Raw genomic sequence first — 26,659 nt, 5'->3', positions numbered from 1 at the left:
ACCTTAAATACTATTTTAGTGTACGCTAAGATAACGACGACAAATGTGCCGAGGGATGGAAACGGACTTCTGTTATTTAACATACTCTATGTTAGTCAAATTTGTTATCGATATCGAGATTTAATAATTGGCAAATTTGTTTCCATATTTCAAAAGCTTATTTACTTATTTTAGATAGTTTGCTATTAAAATCCTAATATATATATAGATAGATGTGCCTAAATTGCTTTACTTAAAAGAGCGAAGTTCGTGCCTTAATTAAGCATATACAACTAATTTAGCGAAATTTTTTTAAACTGCTTTCCATATTAGAAAGCGTTTACAAAAAAATTAGTCAAATGATTTGTATTGCTAAATTAAAAAGTTTAGTTCCACCAATGCACCCAAAACAGGACAAAGTTAAGGATATATTAGATTATTTATTTATCATTGACTTTAAGTTAGACTTTACAGATAATATTTTAAAACTTAACAGAAGAAAACACTTAAATTCTAATTAAATGTGTATATATACAGAACAAAAATGTATTCAATATTCTTTAACGTATTAAAGAATCGATCTGACAAGTAATTGCTGATTTTATTTAGTTTTCGTAGACGCACACATAAAAGCAGAACGCAAAGTGGAAATTACTTATTCTTGCACATAATTAGTTTTCAATATTTTCGACATATTTGAAATAAGTGTGGTAATTACTCATTTTCTAATTAGGTTAACAAGTCCGGTTTCTAAAAGCAATTAGCATTGTATTCTTGTATTCGTATATTACATGTTATAAATATGCAGTCTAGCAACTTTAATACAGAGTATACGCATTTTTGCACATGCTCGTGAATTCCTGTGTGGTATATATATAAAATATATATTGTATGTACATTAATATTTTAAACAAAGCGCCTTGTTCTTCCAGACATACATTTTTATAGTTTAATAAATATACTTTTGACTGCACAAAAATGTAATTTATACATTTATATTATTTATTTCGGTTGTGTTCTCTTTTTTAATGCAAATTAGTTTAAATTTTACGCTATTATATAATAATTTAGTTACAAAATAGAGCAATTTGTTGAACAGCATCGTCCAGAACCGCCTTTACTATTTTGTCTTTGATCTAAAAAAGGAGTGAAATGCATTAAGATGTTTCTTATTCATATAGCATATCTAGCTCTTTTTGAGAGTATTTAATATAATTGGAACTAGTATTTGAAAACGTACCTTGTGAATTGGGCTCTGGCAAATTATCACGTGGCACTAAATGCATAACAGTCGTTTTGCCTAATGGAAGTCCCAGTGCTCCTAAGGTTACATTGCAATGAAGAAAACGACCTTGATAAATTAAGCGCAAGATTTCAGCTTTCGACACAGTTTCGTGGGTCCAATCTGCAAGAAAAATGCATTGTAGTATATGTCATGTTTTCGGGTTAATATTTTCACTTTAAAATTAAAATATCCAACAAAGAGCTGTATTTAACCGATATTATTTGAGCCACCTTCAAAAGTCGTGCTTATTTGGAATATCCAATAAGACCAGTTAGATAACCCAATTAGGCAATTGAATACAATTTATATTTTAAGAAATATTAAATATTTGACAGGATTATGCAGAATATTGTCACTTATTTCTTCGTAAACTGTTATTTTTTTGTAATTGAAGCGTTCTCAAAATAAATAAAAAGGTCAACATCATGCTATTAATGGTTAAAAAATCCATTTTTTCTTTGTATTACTTAGCTTACTTAACCGTTAGTAATTAAAAAATGGTTCGCCAACAAACTTAACACTTAATTCACTCACCTTCTGGCCAATTATCAAATACTGTTTGTGCAATATCACCTGCGGAATCTGAAGGGCTAAAAATAAACTCTTTTGTTTTACCACTAACAAGAATGAGACGTAGGTTAATCTGAAAAGAAAATGCATTGCATTACAATTCAATTACACAAAATAAAATATTAAAATGAGGCTCCTACCACTTGCTAAGATTATATTCGGAACAATAAAAGATTTATTGAAGGCAGATTTAAATTTTCAGAATCTGATAAATGATTCATGTAATAAAACGTTAATTTATTCAATCTTTTGCCAATATTTATGTAAATGAATGATTTAAAATGGAAAATACTTGATATTTTTTTTAAATAGCAGTACGAATGCGGCTAAGAGTTGCGTAAAAGCAATCGAAGGTCGCTTCTATCTCTCTTTATGTGTTGTAAGCAGTTTCACTCAGGTATTTATACCATCAAATTGTCGAAATAACTGACTGCAAGCATTCAATAGCCATCCACTGTACTCAATAAATGCCTAAAATAATACTTACTTTATCAGATGGTATTGTTCGGTGCATTTTGTGTGTGGTGGTGGCCAATGGGGTGGTGATATTGGCCTTGACATTGGCGCAACAATGGCTGGCGACCTCCGATGGGCTGAGGATTCCGGATCCGGATCCATCGGCGGCCAATGGGGATGAGGGTTCCGACGAGGTCATCGTGGGCGAGAAGTTGCTCAGCTGATGATGGGGTTTCCCCTGGCAACGCAAGGATGGGGGCTTCTGGACCAGGGCGTACGACTGTCGCTGGTGGTGCACGGCTGCTATGGTGTCGGTGCAGTATGAGAACGGCAAAAGGGATTGCTGCTGCTGCTGATGATGATGTGGATGTGGATGGTGGCTATTGCTGGCCAAGGATGAGCTCTTCTCCTTCTCCTTGTCTTTCTCCCTTTCGGCGGTGGTGACCAACGGCGATGTCGCGGACCTTATCGCCCCAAAGGAACCAGAACTGGAGGCACTCGACGACGATAGGGAGTACGAGCGCTTGGAACTCAGGGATTTTCGCTTTTGTTGCTGCCCTGCTGCTGCTGCGATTGCGATGCTGCTGCTGCTTTTATCCTGTTGTTGTTGTGGCTTCTGTTGCTGTTGCTGGTATTGTTGTTGTTGCTGAATTGCAGTTGCTGTTGTTGTTGGCTTCTCAATCGAAGATGTTACCGACATGGCGAGAGGGTTGCACTTTTTTGTATTTGTATTCTGTGTTTTCAAGTGATTCAGTAATGCAGTAATTCACTGATTTAACTGCCCATCCGATTTCGAAATGGGCAAGTTTCCAGGTCGTATGTAATCAGTGCAATCAATTGCCAATGCCATTTTGCTATTTCCATGGAGCATTGAGCATTTTTCGCCTATCCCCAGCAGGATTTGATGTAACTTTCGATTATTTCGATTCCCTTAGTCCACTACAATCGTACATAATAGAATGCGACTACATCGCTCGGTTGAAATACACTTGAATTTTAATTGGATTGCGTTCAAATGGCTTTTCCAATGAATCCGATTGTTTTGCTTCTTTTTTTTCTCAATGTTTTCCTCATATATCTGCGCACTAATATATGTACATATATATAGATGTGTGTGTGTATGCGAGTGTGTTTATGCCCAATTTGCAGACACTAAAATTGGAGAAAAACAGTGAGGATTATGAATGCGAGCAGCACTACAAGCACGGATATTACATCAATGAAATGGTAAACTTATTGAATTTTTCTCAACTTTATTTCAATGCCTTTGTACATACACACATGCATATGTACGTTTGCATGTGTGTGCGTGTGCAGTTGGTATTGGATAAAAAAAAAGTACTTTCGCGTTTGATTTTTTTTCTATGCGCTGAGTTTTCAGCTTCGATCGATGACATTTGCTGCAGGCAGAAAGGATTTTATCAACAATATACCTATAATTCACTTTGTTTTGCTTTTTAACATTTATCTTGGCCCGAGATGACACAATTTGTAATTTTCCTATAACGACACGATGGTAAATACTTATACATACTCAATTTTTGCATTTATAAAATCAGTGTGGCCAGGTTGCCAAATGGCGTAAACAGCCAATTTGAGGCGTTCTCCACTGGTCAGTATATTTTCGCATTGCACAGGCTGTTTATCCAAACAGCTGATAACGTTTATTTAAAACTAATTGGAAATATTCAACGTAACTAATAAATGACCTATAAATGTACACATTGGTGATCAGTTCAAAAACAAACTCATTTATTAATATGAATAATTTATTTTTTTCCATTATTATAGCTTATTATAGTCACATAACTTAATGCAAAAGTTATTTGATCGGAAATTATCAATTACTGCGGTCACACTATTTCCGAGCATCCAAAATCCAAAAATGTCGTGCGCAAAGCCGCATATTTTGATTATTGAGCCGTTTTACGGTGGCAGTCACAAACAGCTGATTAGCGCACTGATCGAGGGTATATATCACAAGTAGCCCTATAAACTGCACTCCAAGTTAGCCAATTCGCAGGTCTCAGCCATGGAGATTACGAGATATTCAGTCTGCCCGCCAAGAAATGGCATTGGCGAGCACGCACCTCTGCCCTCCACTTTTCCCAGCTGATTCCCCGTGATCACGATTTCCGGGTGCTCTTCGCCAGCTCCGTGCTCAGCCTGGCCGAGCTGATTGGTCTCCGTCCGGATCTAGCCGTGTGCCGGAAGATCGTCTACTTCCACGAGAACCAGCTGATCTACCCGGTACGCGAGGTGAAGCAGCGCGATTGTCAGTACGGTTTCAATGAGATACTCTCCTGGTAAGTGACCACCAGATTCTAAAATATTGAGTTATATCTATAACGTATCGATTTGCAGTTTGGCCGCAGACATAGTGCTCTTCAATTCCCAGTTCAATTGCAGCTCGTTCTTGGATAATGTTCAGCCCTTTTTAAATATCCAGCCTGACTTTAAAATCAAGCATATGCGCGAGAAAATTGAGAAGAAATGCCAAGTGCTGTACTTTCCCGTCAATTTTGATCGATTTCCCAATCGGAGGAAGTCCGTAATGGGTGAAACTGATGAGGATTTGGATGAGAAGTGCATTCATCTTATTTGGCCACATCGCTGGGAGCACGATAAGAATCCCAAACTGCTGGTGGACACGCTTTGTGAGCTCCATGAACGTCAAGTCGACTTCAAGGTTACAATTTGTGGCGAGAGTTACCAGGAGGTACCGGAGGAATTCGATCAAATTCAGGAGAAACTGGGCAGCAAGCTGGTGAACTTTGGCCATCTGGAACGTGAGGAGTATTTAAAGACCCTTCTCACCGGTGACATCGTGATTTCAACGGCCGACCATGAGTTCTTTGGAGTAGCAATGCTGGAGGCCACTTTCTGTGGCTGTTATCCCATTGCGCCCAATAAATTGGTTTACCCGGAAATCTACCCAAAGGAAAACCTCTACAACACCTCCAATGCACTGACGAAAAAGCTCTACAACTTCTGTAGAATGCCGAGGGTCTTTCGCAAGCAACGCGACCAATTCTTTGAGAACTTCAATTTCGATCGATTTTCGGCGAAGGAACTAGTGCCAAAATATCTGGACATATTTCAACGAAATATTGAAGACATGCAAAGGTAAAAATCGAACGATGATTGTTAAAATGTTCTCTAGAACTAAAACATTCGATTATAGTTATATTTTTAAATGAATATATCACTCGTCTGCAAGCTACAAAGCCAAAGAACCAACTTATGTATTCCTTTTGCTAAAACACGTAACATTTACTTTACTTTAAGCATATTTATTTATTAAATATACGAAAAAAATGGGATACAATTGAAGGTGGATGTAACCAATAATGCCATTAATATAGTACTATAAATCTTATTTTGAAATGCGTTGCTCATCAAACGAAAACATAATCGAATTTAGGTGCAGTTTTAGGAATTCATATCTACAATTTTATAAAGATGATGCTCATAGAATTTTGTTTTGTAATACCTCAATATAGCAACATACAATTTATAGCGAACCAAAGCGGTCGAATGAGTTCACCAAACATTTCTGTTTCTCGAAGTTCAAGGAGCGCGAAATACATGATAGGTTTTTGAGGCATGCATAGGCCTGCTCCTCCATAAATATTTGATCTTTGGTCTTGCCACAAGCCACACGTGCCCACTTGGGATCAATGACATGATCGTAGGACAAGCCACCGCGATACTTGGAGCTTCTGCGATTATGGAATGGTCGATTCTCCTTTCTGCCCTCATCGAACGGAAGATCCTGTTCGCTGCACAGCGTATCCTTCAGAATGTTGCCAGGCGAGGTGAGAAACTTGCTGGGCGTCTCTGTCTCGAAGGGTTGAATCTTTTTGGAGGAGCTACCGTTGGATGGATGATTGGAGCTCCAAGTAGAGAGTAATGACTTTCTGGCACGTTTCATATGCGGCGACTGAGCATTGTTTTCAGTGTTTAGCATGGAGCTCTGATCGCCGGCGCCCATCATTTTGGAATTGTTTGCGGTTAGCGAGTTGCTCAGATGCTCTTCATGGATGATCTCTGCCAGATCCTCCACCAGACTGGACGGGCTGGAGGGCTCGTAGCGACGTCCGTCCCTTTTCTTGCCGATGGCAGCAAGTGCCTTTTTGAAGGGCGTTGGTGTTCGTGGCCCAAGTTGACCTACAAATAACGATGAGTGTGTATTCAAGATGCATTTGCAGCCGGTATGCGTTGTACTTACTCTTGTGTGGGGTTTCTATGGATGAAGTCTCCATCTCCTTCTTGATCTCCATGCCAACGCGATTGTAGACCTTGGTTACCGGCGTGCTAGCCCGCAGATTCATATCTTCAAAGGTGGTCAGGCATGGCGACTTGAGGAAGTGACTCGGTGAGAAGGGTAGCGACTTAATGGGCGTTATGACGGGCGAACTCGGTGGTCGCGACTTGGCGTTGGCGGCGGCTTCTACTTCCTGGTTGAAAACCCCATTTGATGGACCAGCCTGAAGGTGAGTTTCGGGAATGTGTTTGCGCGTACGCTTCAATATGTTCGGTGTTTGGCGCGGCAGTGACATCTTGATGTGATGCTGCATGCTGAGGTGGGCGAGCGTGGTCCCCATTTGATGGTCGTCTTGTGAGTCCTGTGCCAGCTCACCTTTCAAGCCATTAACCGAAACGCCATCGGAGTTATCGGATTTATTAGCTGGCTTGCCATCAGCTGCATCAACAGACACTGCCTTGTTATGCTGCATATTATTCTGGCACTTGCTGATGCCACCGGATTTAATCAGCGTGATGAGATGGGTTCGCGAACTCTTCAAATCGCTACCAGATGCATTAACCGACCTGCGTTCGGCATCATATTTGCGACGCATTGTTGAGTTCCAATGGTTTTTGATAGCGTTATCGGTGCGTCCGGGCAGGCGTTTGGCAATCTTTGCCCACTGATTGCCCAGCTGCATGTGCGCCTGGTAGATGATCTTGTCCTCCTCCTCGGTCCATGCCGTCTTCTTGATGTTCGGATTGAGGTGGTTGTGCCATCGCTCGCGGCACTGTTTCCCAATTCGTCCGTTCAGATATCGTGCGATTAGGGTCCATTTCTTGGGTCCAAAGCTGCGCACCAGATCGATGACCTTGTCATCCTCGTCCCGCGTCCACGGACCCTTGATGAGCTCCGGATTGAGGACCTTGGCCCAACGCTGCTGCACCTGCTGTTCCATGCGATCCTTAAAGTGCGGTCCGATGATCTCCCAGTTCTCACCGTGCGTCTCCACCAGCTGCTTGAGCCGCACATCCTCGGACTTGGACCAGCGTTTGCCGAATCCATAGTTCGGATGCACTGCACCCATGCTGTTCCTACTGCCGCCACTCTTGTTCTGTCCCTTTTGTCCCGACAACTTGGAGTCCTGCAGCGAAGACTCCAGTGGGTAGCCCGAATCGGCATTGCTATTCGGTTGCGATTCCTTGTCGCCATCTTGGGTATCCTCGTTCTCCGAGCACTCGGACTCCTCCGAGTCGGAATTTCCGTCGTAATTTAAATACTCCTCGCCGTTTTCACTGCTCGCACTCGCCATCTTTAGGCTCTACTTTATAGATATATGTATATATGGCGCTCTATGTGTGTATGTGTATTTGTATATCTTTAACTCTGTTTGCGGGGCGAACAAAAGTGATAGATCTCCGGCTGGGTTTTCTGCGCGCGTTGGAAACGATGAACGTCGCGTTTACAGTACAAACACTTAGGCAGATGATGATGGCTTAAATTAGCCGAATTATGCGGATGATTGAATGTGTAGTGCGTGCAAATGTCGCTGTAGGAGAAACTCTTGAATTGGAGGCTGCACGTCAGACATTCGACCAGTTCACCCTGATGGTGATGATCGCTGCGTAATATTGGGTGCGTCGCATCGCTCTCGGTGCGATCGGAATCAAATTGTTTGGCTTGTTGGTCCTCGGGCCGATATTGGTTTGGATTTGCGTTCTTTATTACCTCTAGGTTACAGATATTTGTGGACATACTCATTCAGGCACGGGGACTAACTAGCAGATGCTAATTTCACGATATTGCATTAATGCCAAACATTTTTACGCTCTATATTTAGCACTGGGAAAAACTGGTGAAAAAAAAGCCCACTCGCACATTTGTTTTGCTTTGAAGTCACGCTACCGTTATTTCAAATATCAACTGCTTAGCTGTACGTACGCACTTCAGAGTTTTTTTTATCAAATTATTCACGCTTTTACACTGGAATTTCACGGCGTCGTATCGTTTATTATTTTAAAATGTAGTATTTAGTGTGACCGTTACACGAGCGTTAGCGTACGCCATTCAAAACGATTAAAACTATCGAGGTATAATCATTTAAGAAATCGGCACGATTCCACTAGAGCTCCATGTCTTGTTAAGTACGATAACCTGCGTGGTGGTATCGATATTTAGTCGTTACTTTTTTGGAAAAAGGGAGTTCCTAGATTTGTTGATGAATCTATATTGTTATAATTGCTAAATTCAGTCATCAGAACCCTTCATAGGGACTACAAAATATTAAAAAATCGATTTACTATCACCTACCAATTTAAGAGATCTCCATTGAATGCATCACTTTATTTGCTATGTCCCTATTTCTCCAAGTTTTCCATTAAAATCAATTTTTTTTAAGTTTTATTTATGTTATAACTTTAACTCTCCTGGAATTAAAACTTGACGTACATTAATATTAATACGGGAATCATCCATATAACTCGAAAAAGGCTCCCAAAATTTGGGGTCGCCTACGTCATGAAATAAATCTTTATCCATTGAATTGGTTTTAATATCTGCGTCATCCACATCTTCATCTATTATTAATGAATTCGCGGAAGTCTGAGTTTTCATGATACGGGGAACTGCGTGATAGCATAGACGCGATTCTCCGGACATTATCATAACGTCCCCACATTGAAGGTAGATAGCGGTTGGTTTTTCTTCTAAGGTTCTTCCGCCAATTAGAAATATAGCAGTCTGACCAAAGCTGTGAATTTAAAAGGTAACAAAATGATATGTGTACGGATTAATTTAATGTGTGATATATGTATGTACTACCTAAATGAAAATAAAGGTGCCGATTTGTTCGGTTCAGAGTGATCCGTGTGACCCGATAAGGTACTACCAACTGGATAGTAATTTACAATTGCAGCTTCTGGCTTGAAGTCACTGTATCCTAACGCTTGCCCAAACAATCTACATAGACTGTTCAAATCTTTGGGAAACGGTGACTGCATCTCCTCGTCATAGATCTTTGTGTCCCAGTTGTGATGATATCCAAATGTCGTCCAACGCATCGCGGATTTTATACGTTGAAACTCATCCCGATCGCTGCACAGACTAAGCTGTTTCCACCAGTCCGATCTAACGGATTCATCGAAGAGCCTTTCATTTAAATTGACTATATTTGGTGTGCGCGGATAATCCCGCAGACATCGGGCGATCCAATAACGCCGACCTCGTTCCGAGAATGGGTTCCGAATAACAATAATGCCGGGATGATTAGTTAGTGTATAAGATCGCCAATCCTTGGGCGATTTAATGCCTGGCATTGTCTGCAGGCTTTCTACATTGCTAATACTTAATCGCTGAACAACATTCTGAAGTAAATGTCGAAATTGTAATTCAACTGCAACAGGTCTCATCGAGTACTTACATTATCACTTTGTTGTTGATCATTTCCCTTAACTGCATAATCATCGATCTTAATCACTTCCGTTAAATCGGGACTAGGACTTTTGGACTTGTACTGCTTAAAAACTAACTTGAACATGCTTCCATAAACAATATTTACAATATAAACAATAAGGTAATATAAGCGATAGCAATAGTGTGACTGCGTTTGGAGAAATCTGAAATGCTTTTGAACACGTTAAGAAATCATGCATGAGATGGAAACACAATAGCACAGATATTCAAATTAAAAATGAGTGCATCATGTAAGACATTTCAAAGCAATCTTAAATGTCCATTTCATAGAAAAATATGTAAATCATTATTCATCCGGTGATTCATTTGTTATCACATTTCCACTCTTATCGATGTTACAGTTATCGATATATAAAGGGAATTTTATAATCGAATCATTTTAAACATATTTTTAAATATTTTTGTTGTTTTCAGCCCGATCTTTTTCATTGTTGACGTTATCGCGGTGATCGTTTACATTATTGCAGTGAATAACAAGTCTTAGGGTTGCATAGGAAAATAATCAGGTGGGAACATTACACATCACAGAAGTAAGAGTTTGTTATTTTCTATATTTTTATGAATTAAAATTCTTAAAAGAATAAATTAGTATATTATTATGACATTTATATGCTGATATTATTTCTGCTTCGCGAAATAAAGGCGTTCAAAACTCAAGTGGGTTCAAGGGAACACGCACCGCTTTTTCAATAAACATAAAATACACTTTTAAAATATAGCGTTTTTTGAAAATATAGATTTTAAATAAATTAATAAATGTCGGTACATTGACCGGCTCTGTACACCCACAGTGTGAACAGCCTGGCTCCCAAATATGTATCCATGCTATCGATAACCGCATACATCGATACAGCTTCCTTGCACCCTTAATTTGTTTCTAGGTGTTGGCTGCCAATTGTAGAGTGCAAATGAAAAGTTACAGATTGGTGGCTTCGTTAACAAAATTTTCTGTTATTTGTGTAGTTGAAGACGGGAATTTGTTTTGCGTATAAAAAGTTAACACTGCGTGTAAGTAACGTTTTGTCGTCAGCAACAAACTGTCCAGTGAATGAAAATTGAAAGAAAAATTACTGATCTATGGTAATGTGTGTGTATGTGCTAAAAGAAAAAAAAAAATTTTCGTACTCGCTCAACGACGAGTGATGAAAATGCAGTCTCGATAGTTTTGCGCCTACCTATATGACTATTTCACAGAATTGGTTTGTTTTTTTTCTACACGATTGCTATTCGGCATGGAAAATCAAATGAAATAAGCTCTATATATTTTGTGCCTGTGCCTTCCCAACGAAAAATGTTCAACGTTTAAAATTGATTATTTTTTTTTTTTGATATATTTCCCTCCTGCTCTTTGTCATGTGTACGCTTACGCGGTTGCTGCGCGTGCGAATGGGACAACCGATTGTCGCGACTGTTTTTGTCTCACCGCCCGCTTTCGGGAACTTCTGACCTGCTTTCGCTGCCGCGCTTTCAATTGCGCACGGCTCGCAATCAGTAGTCGTGCTCCTTGCTCCAATCGAAAGGGCCACTTGCGCCGCAGTGGTGGTGCAAAAATTGCAATTTTGGTGTACAAAAAAAGCAAAAGGAATATATCCCATATATCCTACCCATCCATCGGAAGAACGGAATTCGAAATCCAGCACATAAAAAGCATAAATCACGGCGAAAAATTTCTATTTTCACTTGCCCTCCGCACCAGATCGGTTTTTATGCATCCAACTCGTTTTTTTTTTTTAGTATACCATCCCATCCGCGAGATAACATTCTGTATTAAACAAAACGCCCAACATCCTAATTACAAATCAGACGGGACGGAAAAGCGAACCTCCCTTCCCCCCAACTAACGTAGTATATATTTAACAAACCAAAAACTCCACAGGGAACTGAAATACACCAACCGCACATACCAAACAAAAAGTTAAGTTAAAAAAAAAAACTAATAGAAAAAGCAAATAGTTCAATTGGCAGAGCAAACAGGACGACGACTATGAACTAAAGTCAGAAATAAAAGCACACCGTACCGAGAATATAATGCGTGAATAGTACTATTCGATATAAAAAAAGAAACGAAAATAAAAAAAAAATCAACTAAAAAACAAAAAACCAACTCTTGCAGAACCAAGTTCATGATTTATCCATACTAGAGTGCACAAAATAAACGCCGTATGCAAGCGTAATCATCCAAAGCTTTTCATCCGACTAAGCTACTGGCCAGCTTAAAAAAAGTAAGCGTAAGTACACCCACAATTGACAATTGACCATATAACTAGGTTTATGAACGCCTCCATTTACTTCCGCCCCCATGTGTAGCACCATCTAACGAGAGCGAACCGATTCGATCCGATCCGACCGACGACCACACAAAGAAGGATCTATCAAGAAAGCCGGCTAGCCGAATCCCGCATCCGATTCGTAATCCGCAACCGATTCCGAATTTGAAACCGAATCCTCAAACAAATCATCCCATAAGGACCGCGCCGCTGTCTCCAACGATCACAAGATGAATGAACTAGACAGTCTCAGGCAGGAAGCCGAGTCCCTAAAGAACGCCATCCGGGATGCCCGGAAGGCGGCCTGCGACACATCACTGTTGCAAGCGGCCACCTCGCTGGAACCCATCGGCCGCATACAGATGCGCACACGTCGTACATTACGCGGCCATTTGGCGAAAATCTACGCCATGCACTGGGGCAACGATTCAAGGAATCTCGTATCAGCCTCACAGGACGGCAAACTGATCGTTTGGGACTCGCATACCACGAACAAAGTCCACGCCATTCCACTGCGATCCTCGTGGGTGATGACATGTGCGTACGCCCCATCCGGTAGCTATGTGGCCTGCGGTGGCCTCGACAACATGTGTTCAATTTACAACCTAAAGACGCGCGAGGGCAATGTCCGGGTATCCCGTGAGCTGCCCGGCCATGGTGGCTATCTATCGTGCTGCCGCTTCCTGGACGACAATCAGATCGTTACCAGCTCCGGTGATATGTCGTGCGGATTGTGGGACATCGAGACGGGCCTGCAGGTAACCTCGTTTCTGGGTCACACCGGCGATGTGATGGCCCTCTCACTGGCGCCCCAATGCAAAACGTTCGTATCCGGCGCCTGCGATGCGTCCGCCAAGCTATGGGACATCCGGGAGGGTGTCTGTAAACAAACCTTCCCCGGCCACGAATCCGATATCAATGCGGTCACATTTTTCCCCAATGGCCAGGCATTCGCCACAGGTTCGGACGACGCTACCTGTCGATTGTTCGACATCCGTGCCGATCAGGAGTTGGCCATGTACTCGCACGACAACATCATATGCGGCATCACATCGGTGGCATTCTCGAAGAGCGGACGTCTGTTATTAGCGGGCTACGACGATTTCAACTGCAATGTATGGGACACGATGAAGGCAGAACGATCCGGCATACTCGCCGGCCACGACAACCGTGTATCCTGTCTGGGTGTCACCGAGAACGGCATGGCGGTGGCAACAGGATCGTGGGACTCCTTCTTGCGCGTATGGAACTAAAAACAAAACAAAACAGAAGGAAGAGTAACAGAAACAAAAGAAAACAAAACAAAAAACAGAGAAAACCAAACAAACAAAGAACAACAAAAAAAAGAGGAAAAAGTAAAAGTAAAAGAACTTCAAAATGCATTAAAGGGTGGGGTGGGGTCAGGTCAACGGTTGCGCAGTCTGCGGATAGTGTTTCACCCATCATCTACATTGTGATCTAATGTATATGATTCGGTGTTACCTCTGTGGTTAATATTAAATGAGTGCCGGACGTTTTGAATATGCGGGCGCAGCTAGTTGACTAGAACGTAGACCACAACAACAAAGAACTTTATATACAACATTATTTATATTGCTATATACTTATTAACTAAAATTATACAAAAAAACAAAATAAAACCAAAAAAAAAAACAACAAAAAAAAACGCAGACATACGCAGCAACATACAAATAGACATACACACGCATACAAGAATATTATTAGTGTAAATGGAAAATTGAGAAAAAACAAAAACCAAGAACAAGATCAAGAAAATAAGAAACCAAAAGATAAAGAAATTGATGAAGAAACGATGGGCCCGCTGATAGTCAGTTGTTTAGTCAGAATTCCGGTTACAGCTACAGTTTAAAACGTACGTAAATTAAACTTAGTTCAAATCGCATTTCAGCGGTGAGTGCGTGCAACTGAGAGCACAAAACTGGCAGCCCCTGTTGTCCTGGCATCCCGATCCTGATCCTGGTCGTGGTCCTGATCCCGAATCGGAGTCCGAATCCGAGTACCAGGAGCGACAGGAGTGGTGCTGGTCAGTCAGTCTGTAAGTCAGTCAGTCGTTTGCACTTTGTAAAAGAAAAAGAAGATGGTATCATTGTAATCATGTATGTCAACAAGTAAATACATATTCTTTTGCGTATAATACATAAAACTTCAGAATGTGTGGATGATCCTGATGCAAGGAGGGTTAGAGAAGAAGTCAAATAAAGTTAAAGCATTTAAAAAATAAAAAAGAATCACGGCAAACCTAAACGTAAAACAAAACAAAACAAAAAAGAAAAAGAAAACCAAACAAGAAACAAAAACAAAAATTGCGTAATAAACTTTATAAATCAAGTAATGAAAACAAAACAAAAAACAAAAAAAAGTAAAGAAAACACTATAACAAATTTTTGTCTTATTATGTTTAAGTCCCTAATTTATATACAAACAAAAATAAGAATGATTTAAATAACATATATGTAAACTATGCATTAGTGAAAAAGTGGAAAACTATTTATATATAATATGATGGCCATATAAGCTATAACAATAAATTGAAAAACACCTTTAAATCTTATAATACATTTATAAATGTTTAACAAAATCTTAACAAATACATTCATAGAATTGCGGCAGTAAGGGCATTAAAGCATCATGGAAATAATTTGAGCATTCACCCCCCTCACTACTCTAATTGCATACTGTTGAATTTTGTTCTTTTTATTCCCCTGAATTCTTATGAGGTTTTACATACATATATGGCTTATATGAGGTTTGAAGATGCAACAAATGCAACAAACGAAACGAAACGAAGCGAAGCGATTGCAGAATGAATGCAGAATGCAAACAAAAAACTAAAGCTTACATATATTGTGAAAATACTGATATTGTCTTGCTGTCTTACGAATATACTGAATCATCAAGTTCTTATCTATTTTTATTATGTTCTTTTTAATTAATTTTAAGAGGTAATAGGAAATTCGCGTATACCGATACCAATACCGATACCGATTCCAGCATTCTGAAATCAAAGATCTGAAATCCTAGCAATACCAAAATTCATTGAAAATTGTAATAAACTGATTGGTTTATTGACCTTCTTGAAGTATTCTTTAACGATATAGTAGTATCTTGGTCCGATAGGTAAATGGTAAATTGTGATTTAAAGTGAATAGTTTTTCAAGCAACGAGAATTAGCCTAAACCTAAACCTAAACCAAAACCAAAAAAACAAAACCTAAACCGAATCCAAATCCAGAATCCAGAACCCAGTTGAATCAAAAATCGAAATCAACATTTCAAATGGACAGAATTTGTGTATTTCTACCGACTTTCGATGCTTGATAATATTGAACCGAATATTCCTATGTATAATGTGTAACTATTGGTAAGCTTACAACAGCTGCAGTTATTTGGGCTCTGCTTTTTCGCCATAGATGGACTTACTTAATTTTAGTACATTCTGGACATTCTGGACGGCCATTTCAAAACTAATGCTGTTTCAAAACTATGAATAAATTATGAGAAGAAACCTTTGTAACATTTAAATAATAAAATATAATACAAATACGATAATCCTATTGTTTAACTTAAACAAGGAGTCATTAACGTTGATCTGCTGTATTTTGCGATAATTAAAAATGCGCCAAAGTAAGTCCATCTAAGGTTTATAATACATAATACATAATACATAATACATGCTACATAATTACGAACGCACTTTACGAATTGTCAGGAATTTTGTACTCCAGCAGTAAGTTGAATTAAACTATTTTTCTATCACAGCCCAAAACGGAACAAAACAACGTGTTATTTCTTTTTTAATCATTTTTTTGTGTTAAGAGTACTTTGTTATTAGAACGCGCATCCCTCAAGTATGTTAATATCAGAACCCTTCTCTATGTATGTGTGTTTCCGTGTAAATTTAATTACGTATACGTTATGTTTATATATACGAGTATATATGCCACGCGATCATATATATGCGCATATATGTATTGTAATTTAATTACTGTTTTATTTGCCGACATAAATCGACAAATTCAATAAAATGATTTATTTGTAATTAGTTATTAACAATAATTGAGAACAAAAACAAAAATGCAAAACAGAAAATGCTGTCAACAAAACAAATTGAATATTTAAATAAAACATGGTCATGTAATAAACATACATACAAACATACATATTTAAATGAAAACTGAAGATTACTAACATTAATTTATAATTTGTGTCATAGCCGTCAACTCAGCGTTATATCTAGAATAAATAATAAAGAAAATTGTGTTAAGCAAATGCTACATACATATATCATTTAATGTACGTGTGCACATATGTACATGCCGAAAACATTAATTAAGAGTTTTGGATTGTCAGGATTAACGGGTTAATAAAACTGGCATGCTAATAGTCATACATTTATATGCAATCAAATTAAATTTTTTTTCAATCAAAACACTCGCTCATTTTCTATCAACTTTGACCTGCCACATTGTAGTCGCAAAAAGTTTGCAGTTGGGGGATCCAGAATGAAAGTACTAATATGATATCTTTTCATATGAAAGCTTGATATATTAAATGGAAATTGCAATACACACAATCCGTATTCATTTCAGTCCATTTGCATCCCATCAACCAATATACATATTTGCAGTCACATTTATGCTATTTAAGACATCATTCCTGACCAGATCCTCGGAATGTATCCCCTGAGATACTAGGTACACAATTATTGTAATACGCATAGGAAAGCGGAAACCTATCCTTTTTGGAGAAGTTTACATGGGTAGCCTACTTCAGCTTGTGACGTCAAGAAGCTTCCATCTGTAATGGGGTTTCTAGGTTAGGAAGTCATCCTGGGATGTTGGCATGAAATCCAATAACCCTACAAACTCGAAGGGCAGCAAGACTTTCACAAGATCTGCATATATTTTATTCACTTTTAGGGATGCTTTGCTAATCGGATGGTTTTTTGGTAATGTATAGATTTCTTAGTCGGATTTCTATGGTTCTTTAAGGTAAGATTTGTGCGTTGTTTATGGCTCTAAAAATGCAAAATGCCGCAATAATTTACACCAAGCTGAAATACATTGACCGTTTTAGGTATATAAAGATGGAATGTTTAAAAACAAATGAAAGGGTTGCTTATCAGTAAAACCTATGACTCACTGAAAAGGAATTAACTTTTTTGCCCAACCCGAATATTTATAAATAAGCGTGACACACATAAATATTAACCACTGATTGTGGAAACTTATTTTAAATATGTAAAAAGATAAGGCAAGAGCAATGTCCCTGTCTAATTGCATATCTCAACATTTTTATGTTGGCGCATTTATTTAAATTTCTACTGTTATATCAATAATTTAGGGTTGCACTGAAAACATATCGATACATATCGAAAAATGCATTATATACATTCTCTTATCGATAACGATACACACCCCACTATCGCTAACCAAGCAGCTGTGCTTTGTTTTGGTTTGAATGGAAAGTAAAACGAAACCATGCGAATAATAAGAATGCCCAAATGATCAGAATATCGATTATTTAGTCAGGGGAAGGAGAATTGATTAATTTGTAGCTTCTTTTTTAATTGAATGAATAAAATGCCCACAAATTAATTGATTTTGATTATGTATGCCTCGTTTACATATGTTTTAATATTTATATAAACAGGATCGGCTGATTAAGGGAACATACATATATACAGTTCTTTTTATGATTAAGCTGCTGATATCTGAAAGAGAAAACATTAATAAATTCTGTATGATTCAAAAGGTCACATTCACTTAGATTTCACCATAAAGTTATACAATTTCTATATTATGGGTATATGGAATTTTGTGACTAACACAATTTATTACCATTTGCGTTGAAAATTCATGAAATTTAAATACACAGTTGAGCTGTCAGGTGTTTTCTCATTATAACAATGGAATGACAAAAGCTCAATTGCTTAAATGAAATCATTAAACTGGTTAATTAAATTACATAGACAATTAGTTCATCTAATATTGTAGTTATGAATAGAATATATATACACATATGTATGTATACAGATTAATGTCTTGTACCGGCAAAACTTCAAACATGACCCCTAAATTTATATAATATTGAAATTGATGTATATGTATTTATGTATGGATGTACATATAAGGATTTTTCCATTTGCATTTATGTATATATATATTTATGTACAATATGACCAATTGATGTTCATCAAGACGTGCTCATGTAGGTATTTGTGTGTCTATATGTGTATGTATGTAATTACCGGCAACTAAACTTGTCTAAATTCGCACTCTCTCTCAAAGCTCATAAAAAAGCTCAACTTCCGTCAACAAAATTGAGCAGGTGAAATGGCCATAAAACATAGCCCAACAAACAGTTTTATGTATAAATTGATAATAACGATTTACTCTCTGGCTCACATTCAATGTTTAAGATCACAAGCTTTTAAAAAGTAATGTATATTATATACAAAATCCATTTTTTTTCATATAATATTGTTTGCAAAAAGTCTGTTGGGTAACATGAAGCTTTCAAGTTACTGAGAGCGAAAGCGCTTTTTATTGCGGTAGTTTGACATGGACGTCCTTCATCTGACTTTGAAAATTTTCTCACCCGAGTTTTCGCCCATAGAAAGCGCTCAAAATTTCTCAGCCATCACAGTCGATTCCTTGCAAGCAAGCCGATAGGTAGTGGTTCTCTTCATTCCGCGGAAAACTTCCAAAATATTAACTGCTTCACATATACATTACTTTCCAGATAAACAAAGAGTTAACCATGTCGAAGATTGGTATCAACGGATTTGGCCGCATCGGTCGCTTGGTTCTGCGCGCCGCCATCGATAAGGGTGCTAACGTTGTGGCCGTCAACGATCCCTTCATCGATGTGAACTACATGGTCTACCTGTTCAAGTTCGATTCCACCCACGGACGTTTTAAGGGCACCGTTGCCGCCGAGGGCGGTTTCCTGGTGGTCAACGGCCAGAAGATCACCGTCTTCAGCGAACGCGACCCTGCCAACATCAACTGGGCCAGCGCTGGTGCCGAATACATCGTGGAGTCCACTGGTGTGTTCACCACCATCGACAAGGCATCCACTCACTTGAAGGGCGGTGCCAAGAAGGTGATCATCTCGGCCCCATCCGCCGATGCTCCCATGTTCGTCTGCGGCGTCAACTTGGATGCCTACAAGCCCGACATGAAGGTGGTTTCCAACGCATCGTGCACCACCAACTGCCTGGCTCCATTGGCCAAGGTGATCAACGACAACTTCGAGATCGTCGAGGGTCTGATGACCACCGTTCATGCCACCACCGCTACCCAGAAGACCGTCGATGGACCTTCCGGCAAGTTGTGGCGTGATGGACGTGGCGCTGCCCAGAACATCATTCCAGCTTCCACCGGAGCTGCCAAGGCCGTGGGCAAGGTTATCCCCGCCCTCAATGGTAAGCTCACCGGAATGGCATTCCGTGTGCCCACTCCCAACGTTTCCGTGGTCGATTTGACCGTGCGCTTGGGCAAGGGTGCATCCTACGATGAAATTAAGGCCAAGGTACAGGAGGCCGCCAACGGACCCCTGAAGGGAATCTTGGGATACACCGATGAGGAGGTCGTGTCCACCGATTTCCTCAGCGACACCCACTCGTCGGTGTTCGATGCTAAGGCTGGAATTTCGCTGAACGACAAGTTCGTGAAGCTGATCTCTTGGTACGACAACGAGTTTGGATACTCCAACCGCGTCATCGATCTGATCAAGTACATGCAGAGCAAGGATTAAATGTGGAACACCAAGTAACCACCCACCCACACTCTAAATCTACATAAAAGTTAAAGATTAGGGCGCGGTAGAATTGGGTGAGACACTTCAGAAACGGCCGGAAATGGCATCACATAACTTATATATTGCTCCCCGGTGGAGCATCACCTACATATACATATGCGCTATGCTCTGAAATGCTTCTGTTTTCGCTCTTCAATTTACCAGCCACATTGGAAAAAATATTAATATAATACATCCATTATACACATAAATATGTTTACTGTTGTTGAATAAAGTTTCACTCTGTGTGTAGTTGTAAAAATGCCGACTCATAAGCATTTAAATATTTCTTTTGCCTTTTTATTTTCTAAAAAACCTTTGAATATACTTAATTATTATTATTTTCCATTCATTAATTCTTATTTTGATTACGTTTAGATTAATAAACCAATTTTTTTAGCAGATAAATCATTTTTAAATGGATTTTAGCTGTTGCTATTTTTGGAAGTAATATTTAACAAATCTATATATATACGACAAAAATGTATTTTTGTAATGCTTCCGATATATTTTTTTTTATTGAAAATCGATTGGTTTTTATTAATGATTACATAACGTCAAAATTTAAAAAATCATTTTAAATTTAAATTCAGCACTTATCGATAAGAAAAAAAAAAGCTGGGTTTCGATGGTGTAGTTATCAGGGGAAATCGGACTTTCAAAGATTTCGATATAGCCAAATTTAACTCCAGGTATGCTTTCAGTTGAAGCTATGTATAAGCAGATAATATCGATATGTGAATATACTAACGGTGGCATATTGTTCGTGTAAGCCAGACTTTTTGAATAAATTTATGACAAAATAATGTTTTCTTCTGTATTCATATTTGCTTGCTTGGGTACTCAACAATTATCACTCTTGAATGTATAATTTTAACAGCACTTCAATATTATATCGTTATCGATATTTAATAGCTTGCTAGACTGCCTTTTCGATTAATTTTCTCAGACGGGCACACTAATTTTCAGAACATTTTAATACTGGCATGTAAATAAAATAATCAATTGATGAAACCCTAAAATAAAATGTGAATTATTCAACATGCAGTAGCAACAAACTAACATAAACCAGCATAAGAGTTAAAGACTTTTGGTTCCTGCTGAATGTGGATGAAAGTAATCGAGTGAAAACGCCATAACTTGTGTAAAACTGACGGGGCGAACAAAGAGTATGTTTTCCGTGTGAATTTAACGATTGTGTTGTGTGTGGTACACATTTTCTCCAACGAAATATAATGAAACATAAATGCATCGCGTTAAATCATCTTGAGTTCACATCTTACGTATGTGCAGAGTGAAGACAAATCTGTATACATATTGGTATATAAATATGTATGTATGTTGGACATATACATATGCATGTGCGGACGCTTTAATAATTAATATTTATAAACGGTGTCAAACATTCCGAATATCCTTCTTAACATTAGAATACAACTTTTAATGGATTTTAATACGAAATGTACACATGTATAGAAATTTTAATAGATGTTCAGTTGCACATGTGCAACAGTGCGTTTCTCTATACATATTGCCCATCTATTTTGGTATATGTAAATTTAACATTGCAATGTTGTTCATGAATGAGTTATGAAAAGTATATTCCAATTCAAATAACGGTTAAAAACGCTGAAAAAACTCTTGTAAGAATGTGTATTTGGCTGCAGATGTGAACTGTTTATACATATGTATGTACATATGGCACTGTCGTATTGGCAATTTCGTGTGTACATAAGACTGTATGTATGTGTTTTGTGGATTTAAGAGAAACGAAATATTAGAATGTAAAGTGCTCCCTTTTAATGGTTTCAAAAGTGTAACAGTGGAAGTTTGTAAAAAAAAATTAATAATATTGTTACTTTTGCTTAAGAACTTCGTTCCCATTGCAAATTTATTTGTTGCAACAGCTTTAAAATTCGATTTTCTTATTTTTCCAAGTGGGAATGTCCCATTTAGTTCCATCTATATACATACATACATATGTGGGTCAATGTAGCACCTACTCAAAAAATCTATGTGTGTACATAATATAACGGTCGCTCTTTTCGTTGTTTATTTTGTCGATGTTACCATGTATGTGTACAAACGTGTGCTAATTTCTTTTTTTAAAACAATTTCCTCCAGGTTACCAGCATTATTTAGGCTCGAACCAATTTTTCAAGGCTAAACTTTCTTGCAAACATGAATAACTTTTGGGGGCTATAGGATTTTTAGCTGACCAATCGGTTGGCTTCTGGTCAAAAACTGTAAACAATTGGATTTCGAAGACTGAATGCAATAGCACAGGTATGTTTTAACTATTTAAGTAAATTATGGGAACAACTGAAAATACCAGAAATTCTTTCTCTGACTTTTTCGCGTTTGAGGGGGCGGATAAGGCGTGGTCAGAACCTGAAACAACTGTTATCGGCATTTCGGAAGTTCTCTTTTGATTTTTAATAACACAACAAAATGTTAAAAAGCTTAGCATTGAGGTCCTTATAAAGCATGATACTAGAACGTTGTTAGTTATAATATTGTGTTTCTATTTTCTTTCAAATAAATTACAAGTTTGTTTCTCTTTCAATTTCAGATAGATCTGTCGGGTGTCATCATGTTCACGAGAAAATACCTTTTGGCTAAGGGTTCCAGGCGTTCCCAAAAGCAGAATTTATAAAATGCTGAATGAATCCTTGCACAAAATAGGTAACTTACAAATGAATTAACTAATACTATATTGTATCACATACATTCCCTTTTCAGAACCAGGTTGTTAATAACGCGCTGCTACAAACCGTATATACAGGCATTATAAGCATGAATTTGAAAGATATTATCCACTGTGCATGTCCTGCATAGAAGCACCTACACCAAGTACCGCAGACAGTTTCGTATTTGGCATCTGAACCTGGCACTACACTCAAAATGGGAGCCAACACGTCGAGCAGCAGCTATCCCACGGTGGCCTCTTCCGGCAGCGGAGCTAACAGCAATGCCAGCAACTCGAATGGAAACCTATCGGCTATGCCCCCGGGCATGGGGGAGATGCCAGGAGGCGGAGGAGGATGTTCGGGTGCTTTCGGCAGCAGTAGTAGCTGTGGCCCCAGTGGGAATGCAGGTGCAGCGCCGGGCATCGTCATCAGTGGAGCCCATTACCATCGGGATCAGCGTAGGAAGCGTGCCACCGGCTTTGCCACACTCAAACGCAAGTTCATACGCCGACGGCGCTCCTCGAAAGCCTGTGATCACGCTCGCGTCCTGCGCGACTTTGTGTCCGATTGGGCACCCGTGGAACTGGCAGCTCTGTGCGAGGAGTTCGAGGCATTGTCGGCTCTGAGGGATTTGTCGGTTAGCAATACGAAAATCTACGAATATGTAAGCCCATGTTAACCACTTTCCTTTCAATTAATCCAATTACAGGTGCAAGCTGAACTGGCACGACCGCCGGCGGCAACGTTTAAGCAGGACCTGGCTGCCATCTATGAGAAGAATTTGTGCACCGATTGTGATCTGGTCTTTCGTGGAACGATATTCTCAGTCCACCGTGCAATATTATCGGCACGCTGTGTATATTTTCGGGACCTGCTGGCAGGATGTCCTGGTTTCGGAGCGCGTATATGTCTCGAACTACCCACATCCCCCATTGATGTACAACTCTTCTCGTCACTATTGCGCTACCTATACACTGGTGATCTGTGCCCACATGATCCTAACATTGACATTACTCTATTGCGGCAATTGGGCAAGGATTTCGGTACTCCGAATCCACTGGAGCACGATCTGCGCTATCTGCTGGAAACAGGTGATTATGCTGACGCAGCACTCGTCTTCACGGCAGATGGAAGCAACGATTATCTGCGACAAGACTCGGGTACCTCGGAGTACGGCTTCCGGCCGAAGATTGAACTACCTTGCCATAAAGCGATATTGAGCGCGCGGTCACCATTCTTTCGCAATCTAATTGCGCGTCGCACACGCAACATGGACGAGTACGTGGAGCGCTCGTTGCACGTGCCCACTCGCATTGTATTGGACGAAACTGTTATACCAAAAAGATATGCACGGGTATTGCTGCAGGCCATTTACCTGGACTCGGTGGACTTGTCATTGATTTTGCGTGGCGTGGGATCCGGTACCTCGGCCGGTTCGCTTGGCGAAGTGCACGCGCTGACCAACACCGGCCGGGTGCGACCAACGACTCTGGAGGAGGCCATGGAGTTATATCAGATCGGTCGATTTCTGGAGCTGGATATATTGGCTCAGGGCTGTGAGGATTTGATTCTGGAATGGCTGTCCATTGACACGCTACCCATAGTCCTGAAGTGGGGCTGCCAGCCCCATGGATCCGCATGGGTCTTTCGTCAAGCTTGTCAGTATTTACGCGAGGAATTCGCAGCTGTTAGCTCCTCGCCGGTGTTGCACCAACTCGATAAATCTCAGTTAATACACATTCTGCATAGTAACTTTCTACAAGCATCCGAACTGGAGGTGCTGCAGGCCGTTCTAAAATGGGGCGAGCAGGAGCTGATTCGCCGCATGGAGGATCGGGAGCCCAACTTGCTGTCGCACACAGCCCACTCAGTGGCACGCAAGGGTGTCAAGAAACGCGACCTGAGTGATATAGAATTACGCGAGATACTCTCGGAACTGTTGCCGCTGGTGCGCATGGATCATGTCCTGCCGCCACACTGTGAGGTCCTTTGTCAGGCAATTCGACGGGGACTCGTCAGCACACCACCTTCGCATATGATCGGCGATGATCGGGAGAACTTACGTATCAATGCCTGGATTCGAGGCGGTAAGAATCAGGGCCTATACGTGAGGCCCCGCCTGTTTATGCCCTATTTCGAGGAGGTGAAGGCGCTTTTGGAGGATCGTATGTCATCGTCACACCATCAGGTTGAGCTAATGCGAATGCGACGGTGTCGACATCCCCCCGATATTCCGGATACCCTCTACATGGTGTCGCATATGAATTCAAAGGCGAATAGTGATCTTAGCACAGTAGAAAACCGTAGCACTGACGGAAATGTTGATATATTAGTAGGCGCCGCTGTAATTCCACCACCGGACAACCAAACGCTGCTGGCCATGCGCAAGCGGGAGCACAAGCTGCGCCAGTCACCAATGTGCCAGCGGGCATTGCTGCTGCCGCTCTCCTCCAAGAGTGAGATCGATCGGCAGATTCGGCTGCGTGTTGTCAGGGAATTCAATCTGCCCGACGAGGTGTCCGACCTACTGGAAATCGCCCTGCAAACCAATCCGGGCCGGAATGAGAGCCACGCCGAGGAGACAAGTGCATCGGCCTCGCAGAAAGATGACTCCTTGTTGGAGGATGAGGATCAAAGTCCGCCACCATCGCCGGCGGCCACTTGCTCAGTGTCGCGACACACCACCGTTGCATCGTCGTTCTTATCGCCCATGGGCTCATCCGTGGCGTCTTGCGGCACCGACGCCGCTCACCCGTGCTACAGTCGAAATCTCACCTTCCCACGCCACCACTCGAATGGCCTGATCGGAGTGGCCAATGCATTTGGCTCCAGCTCTGGCCCGACGCTGCAGTGCAGCTACTCGCGACTCTCGTCATCGGTGCACCAGCGCAACGACCTACCAGCCCTCATCACCGAGGGCGACTTTCGATTCCCGCATGGCAATGGCCTGGGATTGGACATGGGCGCCGAGGGCGGTGCCTGCGGTCTGGACACGGCCAACAGCCATCTGTCCGAAATGATGCCGGATGTGGCGATGGCCACCGCCTCGCTGGGCCAGCTTCACTTGACAAATAATGGAGCTGGATGCGCCGGCAACATTGGCGGACGCGCAGTGAGCAGCAATAACGACATGTCCGAGAGCTTGCAGTTAGATTTAGGCGATGGCCCGAGCCCTCATATAATTGGAAGTGCTGTCGGTTCCATGACTCTACGAAATATACAGGTTAGTTATCATTCTTTGCATGGATATTTATAGTAAATTCTAATTGATTGGATTGTTTTTAAAGCATCAACTGCCAACAAACAACTATCACCACTTTATGCAGCGTTCGAATTCGCCATTTGAAATCCTGCGGCAAGGACAACCATCGCCAACATCACATCCACAACATTCCGGGACATACAATTCTGGACCACCAAGGTTTTTATAGAGATTTCGAGTGGCCCCCGATCATGGGCATTATTTTAGCATGCCTTTCTGAATAAAAAATCCGATACAATTAAAACTAAAAATCTAGATAAATAAAACAAACTACTAAATAAATGTCAAAACGATACCCCTTTCCGATGATCTATCAATATATATTATAAGCTGGACTAAGATGAAAATATACAATTTTCCTCCAAAATGTTCTTATAAATTGGAATTTCGCTGTCGTTATTAAAGATATGTGATTCTAGTTAGAATCCAGCGTTTGCTACGAAATTTATAGTCTTGAATAACCAACAGTCCAACTGTCGGTTCTAATTGGAGAAAACGTAAGGTTTTCAGGATGGGGGGGCTATTTTTGAAATGAAGAGGTAAGTTTAAGGATATATCCGAGTTTGTATCGGATCAAAATCGGTTATCCTTTTCTGATTTCTCACTT

At 40.2% G+C, this 26,659-nt stretch overlaps 8 protein-coding genes across 13 annotated transcripts; 4 read left to right on the top strand and 4 right to left on the bottom strand.

Annotated features, from left to right (window-relative positions):
• Nucleotides 1–536: 536 nt before the first annotated feature.
• Nucleotides 537–3,859, bottom strand: LOC122623708 (lateral signaling target protein 2 homolog). Of its 2 annotated transcripts, none has more exons than XM_043803007.1 (5): nt 3,724–3,859; nt 2,322–3,442; nt 1,799–1,907; nt 1,220–1,384; nt 537–1,115 (listed from the first exon to the last, which is right to left on the bottom strand). In XM_043803007.1, the coding sequence occupies exons 2-5, from the start codon at nt 2,988–2,990 to the stop codon at nt 1,051–1,053; spliced, it is 1,008 nt and encodes a 335-aa protein (XP_043658942.1). In that variant the 5' UTR covers nt 2,991–3,442; nt 3,724–3,859; the 3' UTR covers nt 537–1,050. The 2 variants fall into 2 exon arrangements, with proteins under 2 accessions (XP_043658942.1, XP_043658943.1); XM_043803008.1 differs by lacking the exon at nt 3,724–3,859 and adding an exon at nt 3,506–3,639.
• Nucleotides 3,860–4,129: 270 nt separating this feature from the next.
• LOC122622982 (glycosyltransferase-like domain-containing protein 1-like) lies at nt 4,130–5,595 on the top strand. Its single transcript, XM_043801816.1, has 3 exons — nt 4,130–4,260; nt 4,314–4,596; nt 4,655–5,595. Exons 1-3 carry the CDS (start codon nt 4,176–4,178, stop codon nt 5,418–5,420), a joined length of 1,134 nt encoding a protein of 377 aa, XP_043657751.1. The 5' UTR covers nt 4,130–4,175; the 3' UTR covers nt 5,421–5,595.
• A 114-nt stretch (nt 5,596–5,709) lies between these two features.
• LOC122622981 (myb protein) lies at nt 5,710–7,851 on the bottom strand. Of its 2 annotated transcripts, XM_043801815.1 has the most exons (3): nt 6,522–7,851; nt 5,802–6,460; nt 5,710–5,736 (listed from the first exon to the last, which is right to left on the bottom strand). In XM_043801815.1, the coding sequence occupies exons 1-2, from the start codon at nt 7,849–7,851 to the stop codon at nt 5,805–5,807; spliced, it is 1,986 nt and encodes a 661-aa protein (XP_043657750.1). In that variant the 3' UTR covers nt 5,710–5,736; nt 5,802–5,804. The 2 variants fall into 2 exon arrangements, with proteins under 2 accessions (XP_043657750.1, XP_043657749.1); XM_043801814.1 differs by having other exon boundaries at nt 5,710–6,460.
• A 68-nt stretch (nt 7,852–7,919) lies between these two features.
• LOC122622983 lies at nt 7,920–8,590 on the bottom strand. The gene has a single exon (XM_043801817.1). The coding sequence runs from the start codon at nt 8,298–8,300 to the stop codon at nt 7,920–7,922; it is 381 nt and encodes a 126-aa protein (XP_043657752.1). The 5' UTR covers nt 8,301–8,590.
• Nucleotides 8,591–8,922: 332 nt separating this feature from the next.
• On the bottom strand, nt 8,923–10,234 carry LOC122624505 (nucleic acid dioxygenase ALKBH1). The gene is made up of 3 exons (XM_043804103.1): nt 9,958–10,234; nt 9,360–9,901; nt 8,923–9,288 (listed from the first exon to the last, which is right to left on the bottom strand). The coding sequence occupies exons 1-3, from the start codon at nt 10,072–10,074 to the stop codon at nt 8,949–8,951; spliced, it is 999 nt and encodes a 332-aa protein (XP_043660038.1). The 5' UTR covers nt 10,075–10,234; the 3' UTR covers nt 8,923–8,948.
• Nucleotides 10,235–10,869: 635 nt separating this feature from the next.
• LOC122624058 (guanine nucleotide-binding protein subunit beta-1) lies at nt 10,870–15,846 on the top strand. Of its 2 annotated transcripts, none has more exons than XM_043803488.1 (3): nt 10,870–11,018; nt 12,124–12,232; nt 12,318–15,846. In XM_043803488.1, the coding sequence occupies exon 3, from the start codon at nt 12,508–12,510 to the stop codon at nt 13,528–13,530; it is 1,023 nt and encodes a 340-aa protein (XP_043659423.1). In that variant the 5' UTR covers nt 10,870–11,018; nt 12,124–12,232; nt 12,318–12,507; the 3' UTR covers nt 13,531–15,846. The 2 variants fall into 2 exon arrangements, with proteins under 2 accessions (XP_043659423.1, XP_043659422.1); XM_043803487.1 differs by having other exon boundaries at nt 12,124–12,238.
• Nucleotides 15,847–18,861: 3,015 nt separating this feature from the next.
• Nucleotides 18,862–20,386, top strand: LOC122623066 (glyceraldehyde-3-phosphate dehydrogenase 2). The gene is made up of 2 exons (XM_043801983.1): nt 18,862–18,971; nt 19,042–20,386. The coding sequence occupies exon 2, from the start codon at nt 19,060–19,062 to the stop codon at nt 20,056–20,058; it is 999 nt and encodes a 332-aa protein (XP_043657918.1). The 5' UTR covers nt 18,862–18,971; nt 19,042–19,059; the 3' UTR covers nt 20,059–20,386.
• Nucleotides 20,387–21,050: 664 nt separating this feature from the next.
• Nucleotides 21,051–26,347, top strand: LOC122623108 (BTB/POZ domain-containing protein 7). 3 transcript variants are annotated; one of them, XM_043802050.1, is made up of 6 exons: nt 21,051–21,269; nt 22,225–22,386; nt 22,677–22,785; nt 22,843–23,427; nt 23,500–26,013; nt 26,078–26,347. In XM_043802050.1, exons 4-6 carry the CDS (start codon nt 23,005–23,007, stop codon nt 26,219–26,221), a joined length of 3,081 nt encoding a protein of 1,026 aa, XP_043657985.1. In that variant the 5' UTR covers nt 21,051–21,269; nt 22,225–22,386; nt 22,677–22,785; nt 22,843–23,004; the 3' UTR covers nt 26,222–26,347. The 3 variants fall into 3 exon arrangements, with proteins under 3 accessions (XP_043657985.1, XP_043657983.1, XP_043657984.1); XM_043802048.1 differs by having other exon boundaries at nt 21,052–21,269; nt 22,673–22,785; XM_043802049.1 differs by lacking the exon at nt 21,051–21,269 and adding an exon at nt 21,345–21,432 and having other exon boundaries at nt 22,673–22,785.
• Nucleotides 26,348–26,659: the final 312 nt, after the last annotated feature.

The sequence above is a fragment of the Drosophila teissieri genome, chromosome X (genome assembly GCF_016746235.2).
Source record: "Drosophila teissieri strain GT53w chromosome X, Prin_Dtei_1.1, whole genome shotgun sequence".
Classification (NCBI taxonomy): Eukaryota; Metazoa; Arthropoda; class Insecta; order Diptera; family Drosophilidae; genus Drosophila; species Drosophila teissieri.
This window is presented reverse-complemented; position numbering and strand designations above follow the sequence as displayed.

Bases quoted from the DNA above. Each gene is read 5' to 3' on its own strand.
- LOC122623708 (XM_043803007.1), bottom strand. From the start codon at position 2,990: ATGTCGGTAACATCTTCGATTGAGAAGCCAACAACAACAGCAACTGCA. The intron at 1,385-1,798 runs GTGAGTGAATTA...TTTTTCTTGCAG, and splicing joins ATTTGATAATTGGCCAGAAG to ATTGGACCCACGAAACTGTG. The intron at 1,116-1,219 runs GTACGTTTTCAA...CTCCTTTTTTAG, and splicing joins GCCAGAGCCCAATTCACAAG to ATCAAAGACAAAATAGTAAA.
- LOC122622982 (XM_043801816.1), top strand. From the start codon at position 4,176: ATGTCGTGCGCAAAGCCGCATATTTTGATTATTGAGCCGTTTTACGGT. The intron at 4,261-4,313 runs GTATATATCACA...GCCAATTCGCAG, and splicing joins GATTAGCGCACTGATCGAGG to GTCTCAGCCATGGAGATTAC. The intron at 4,597-4,654 runs GTAAGTGACCAC...ATCGATTTGCAG, and splicing joins TTCAATGAGATACTCTCCTG to TTTGGCCGCAGACATAGTGC.
- LOC122622981 (XM_043801814.1), bottom strand. From the start codon at position 7,851: ATGGCGAGTGCGAGCAGTGAAAACGGCGAGGAGTATTTAAATTACGAC. The intron at 6,461-6,521 runs GTAAGTACAACG...CGTTATTTGTAG, and splicing joins CATAGAAACCCCACACAAGA to GTCAACTTGGGCCACGAACA.
- LOC122622983 (XM_043801817.1), bottom strand. From the start codon at position 8,300: ATGAGTATGTCCACAAATATCTGTAACCTAGAGGTAATAAAGAACGCA.
- LOC122624505 (XM_043804103.1), bottom strand. From the start codon at position 10,074: ATGTTCAAGTTAGTTTTTAAGCAGTACAAGTCCAAAAGTCCTAGTCCC. The intron at 9,902-9,957 runs GTAAGTACTCGA...CATTTACTTCAG, and splicing joins ATCAACAACAAAGTGATAAT to AATGTTGTTCAGCGATTAAG. The intron at 9,289-9,359 runs GTAGTACATACA...TTAAATTCACAG, and splicing joins GCACCTTTATTTTCATTTAG to CTTTGGTCAGACTGCTATAT.
- LOC122624058 (XM_043803488.1), top strand. From the start codon at position 12,508: ATGAATGAACTAGACAGTCTCAGGCAGGAAGCCGAGTCCCTAAAGAAC.
- LOC122623066 (XM_043801983.1), top strand. From the start codon at position 19,060: ATGTCGAAGATTGGTATCAACGGATTTGGCCGCATCGGTCGCTTGGTT.
- LOC122623108 (XM_043802050.1), top strand. From the start codon at position 23,005: ATGGGAGCCAACACGTCGAGCAGCAGCTATCCCACGGTGGCCTCTTCC. The intron at 23,428-23,499 runs GTTAGCAATACG...ATCCAATTACAG, and splicing joins CGGCTCTGAGGGATTTGTCG to GTGCAAGCTGAACTGGCACG. The intron at 26,014-26,077 runs GTTAGTTATCAT...TTGTTTTTAAAG, and splicing joins TGACTCTACGAAATATACAG to CATCAACTGCCAACAAACAA.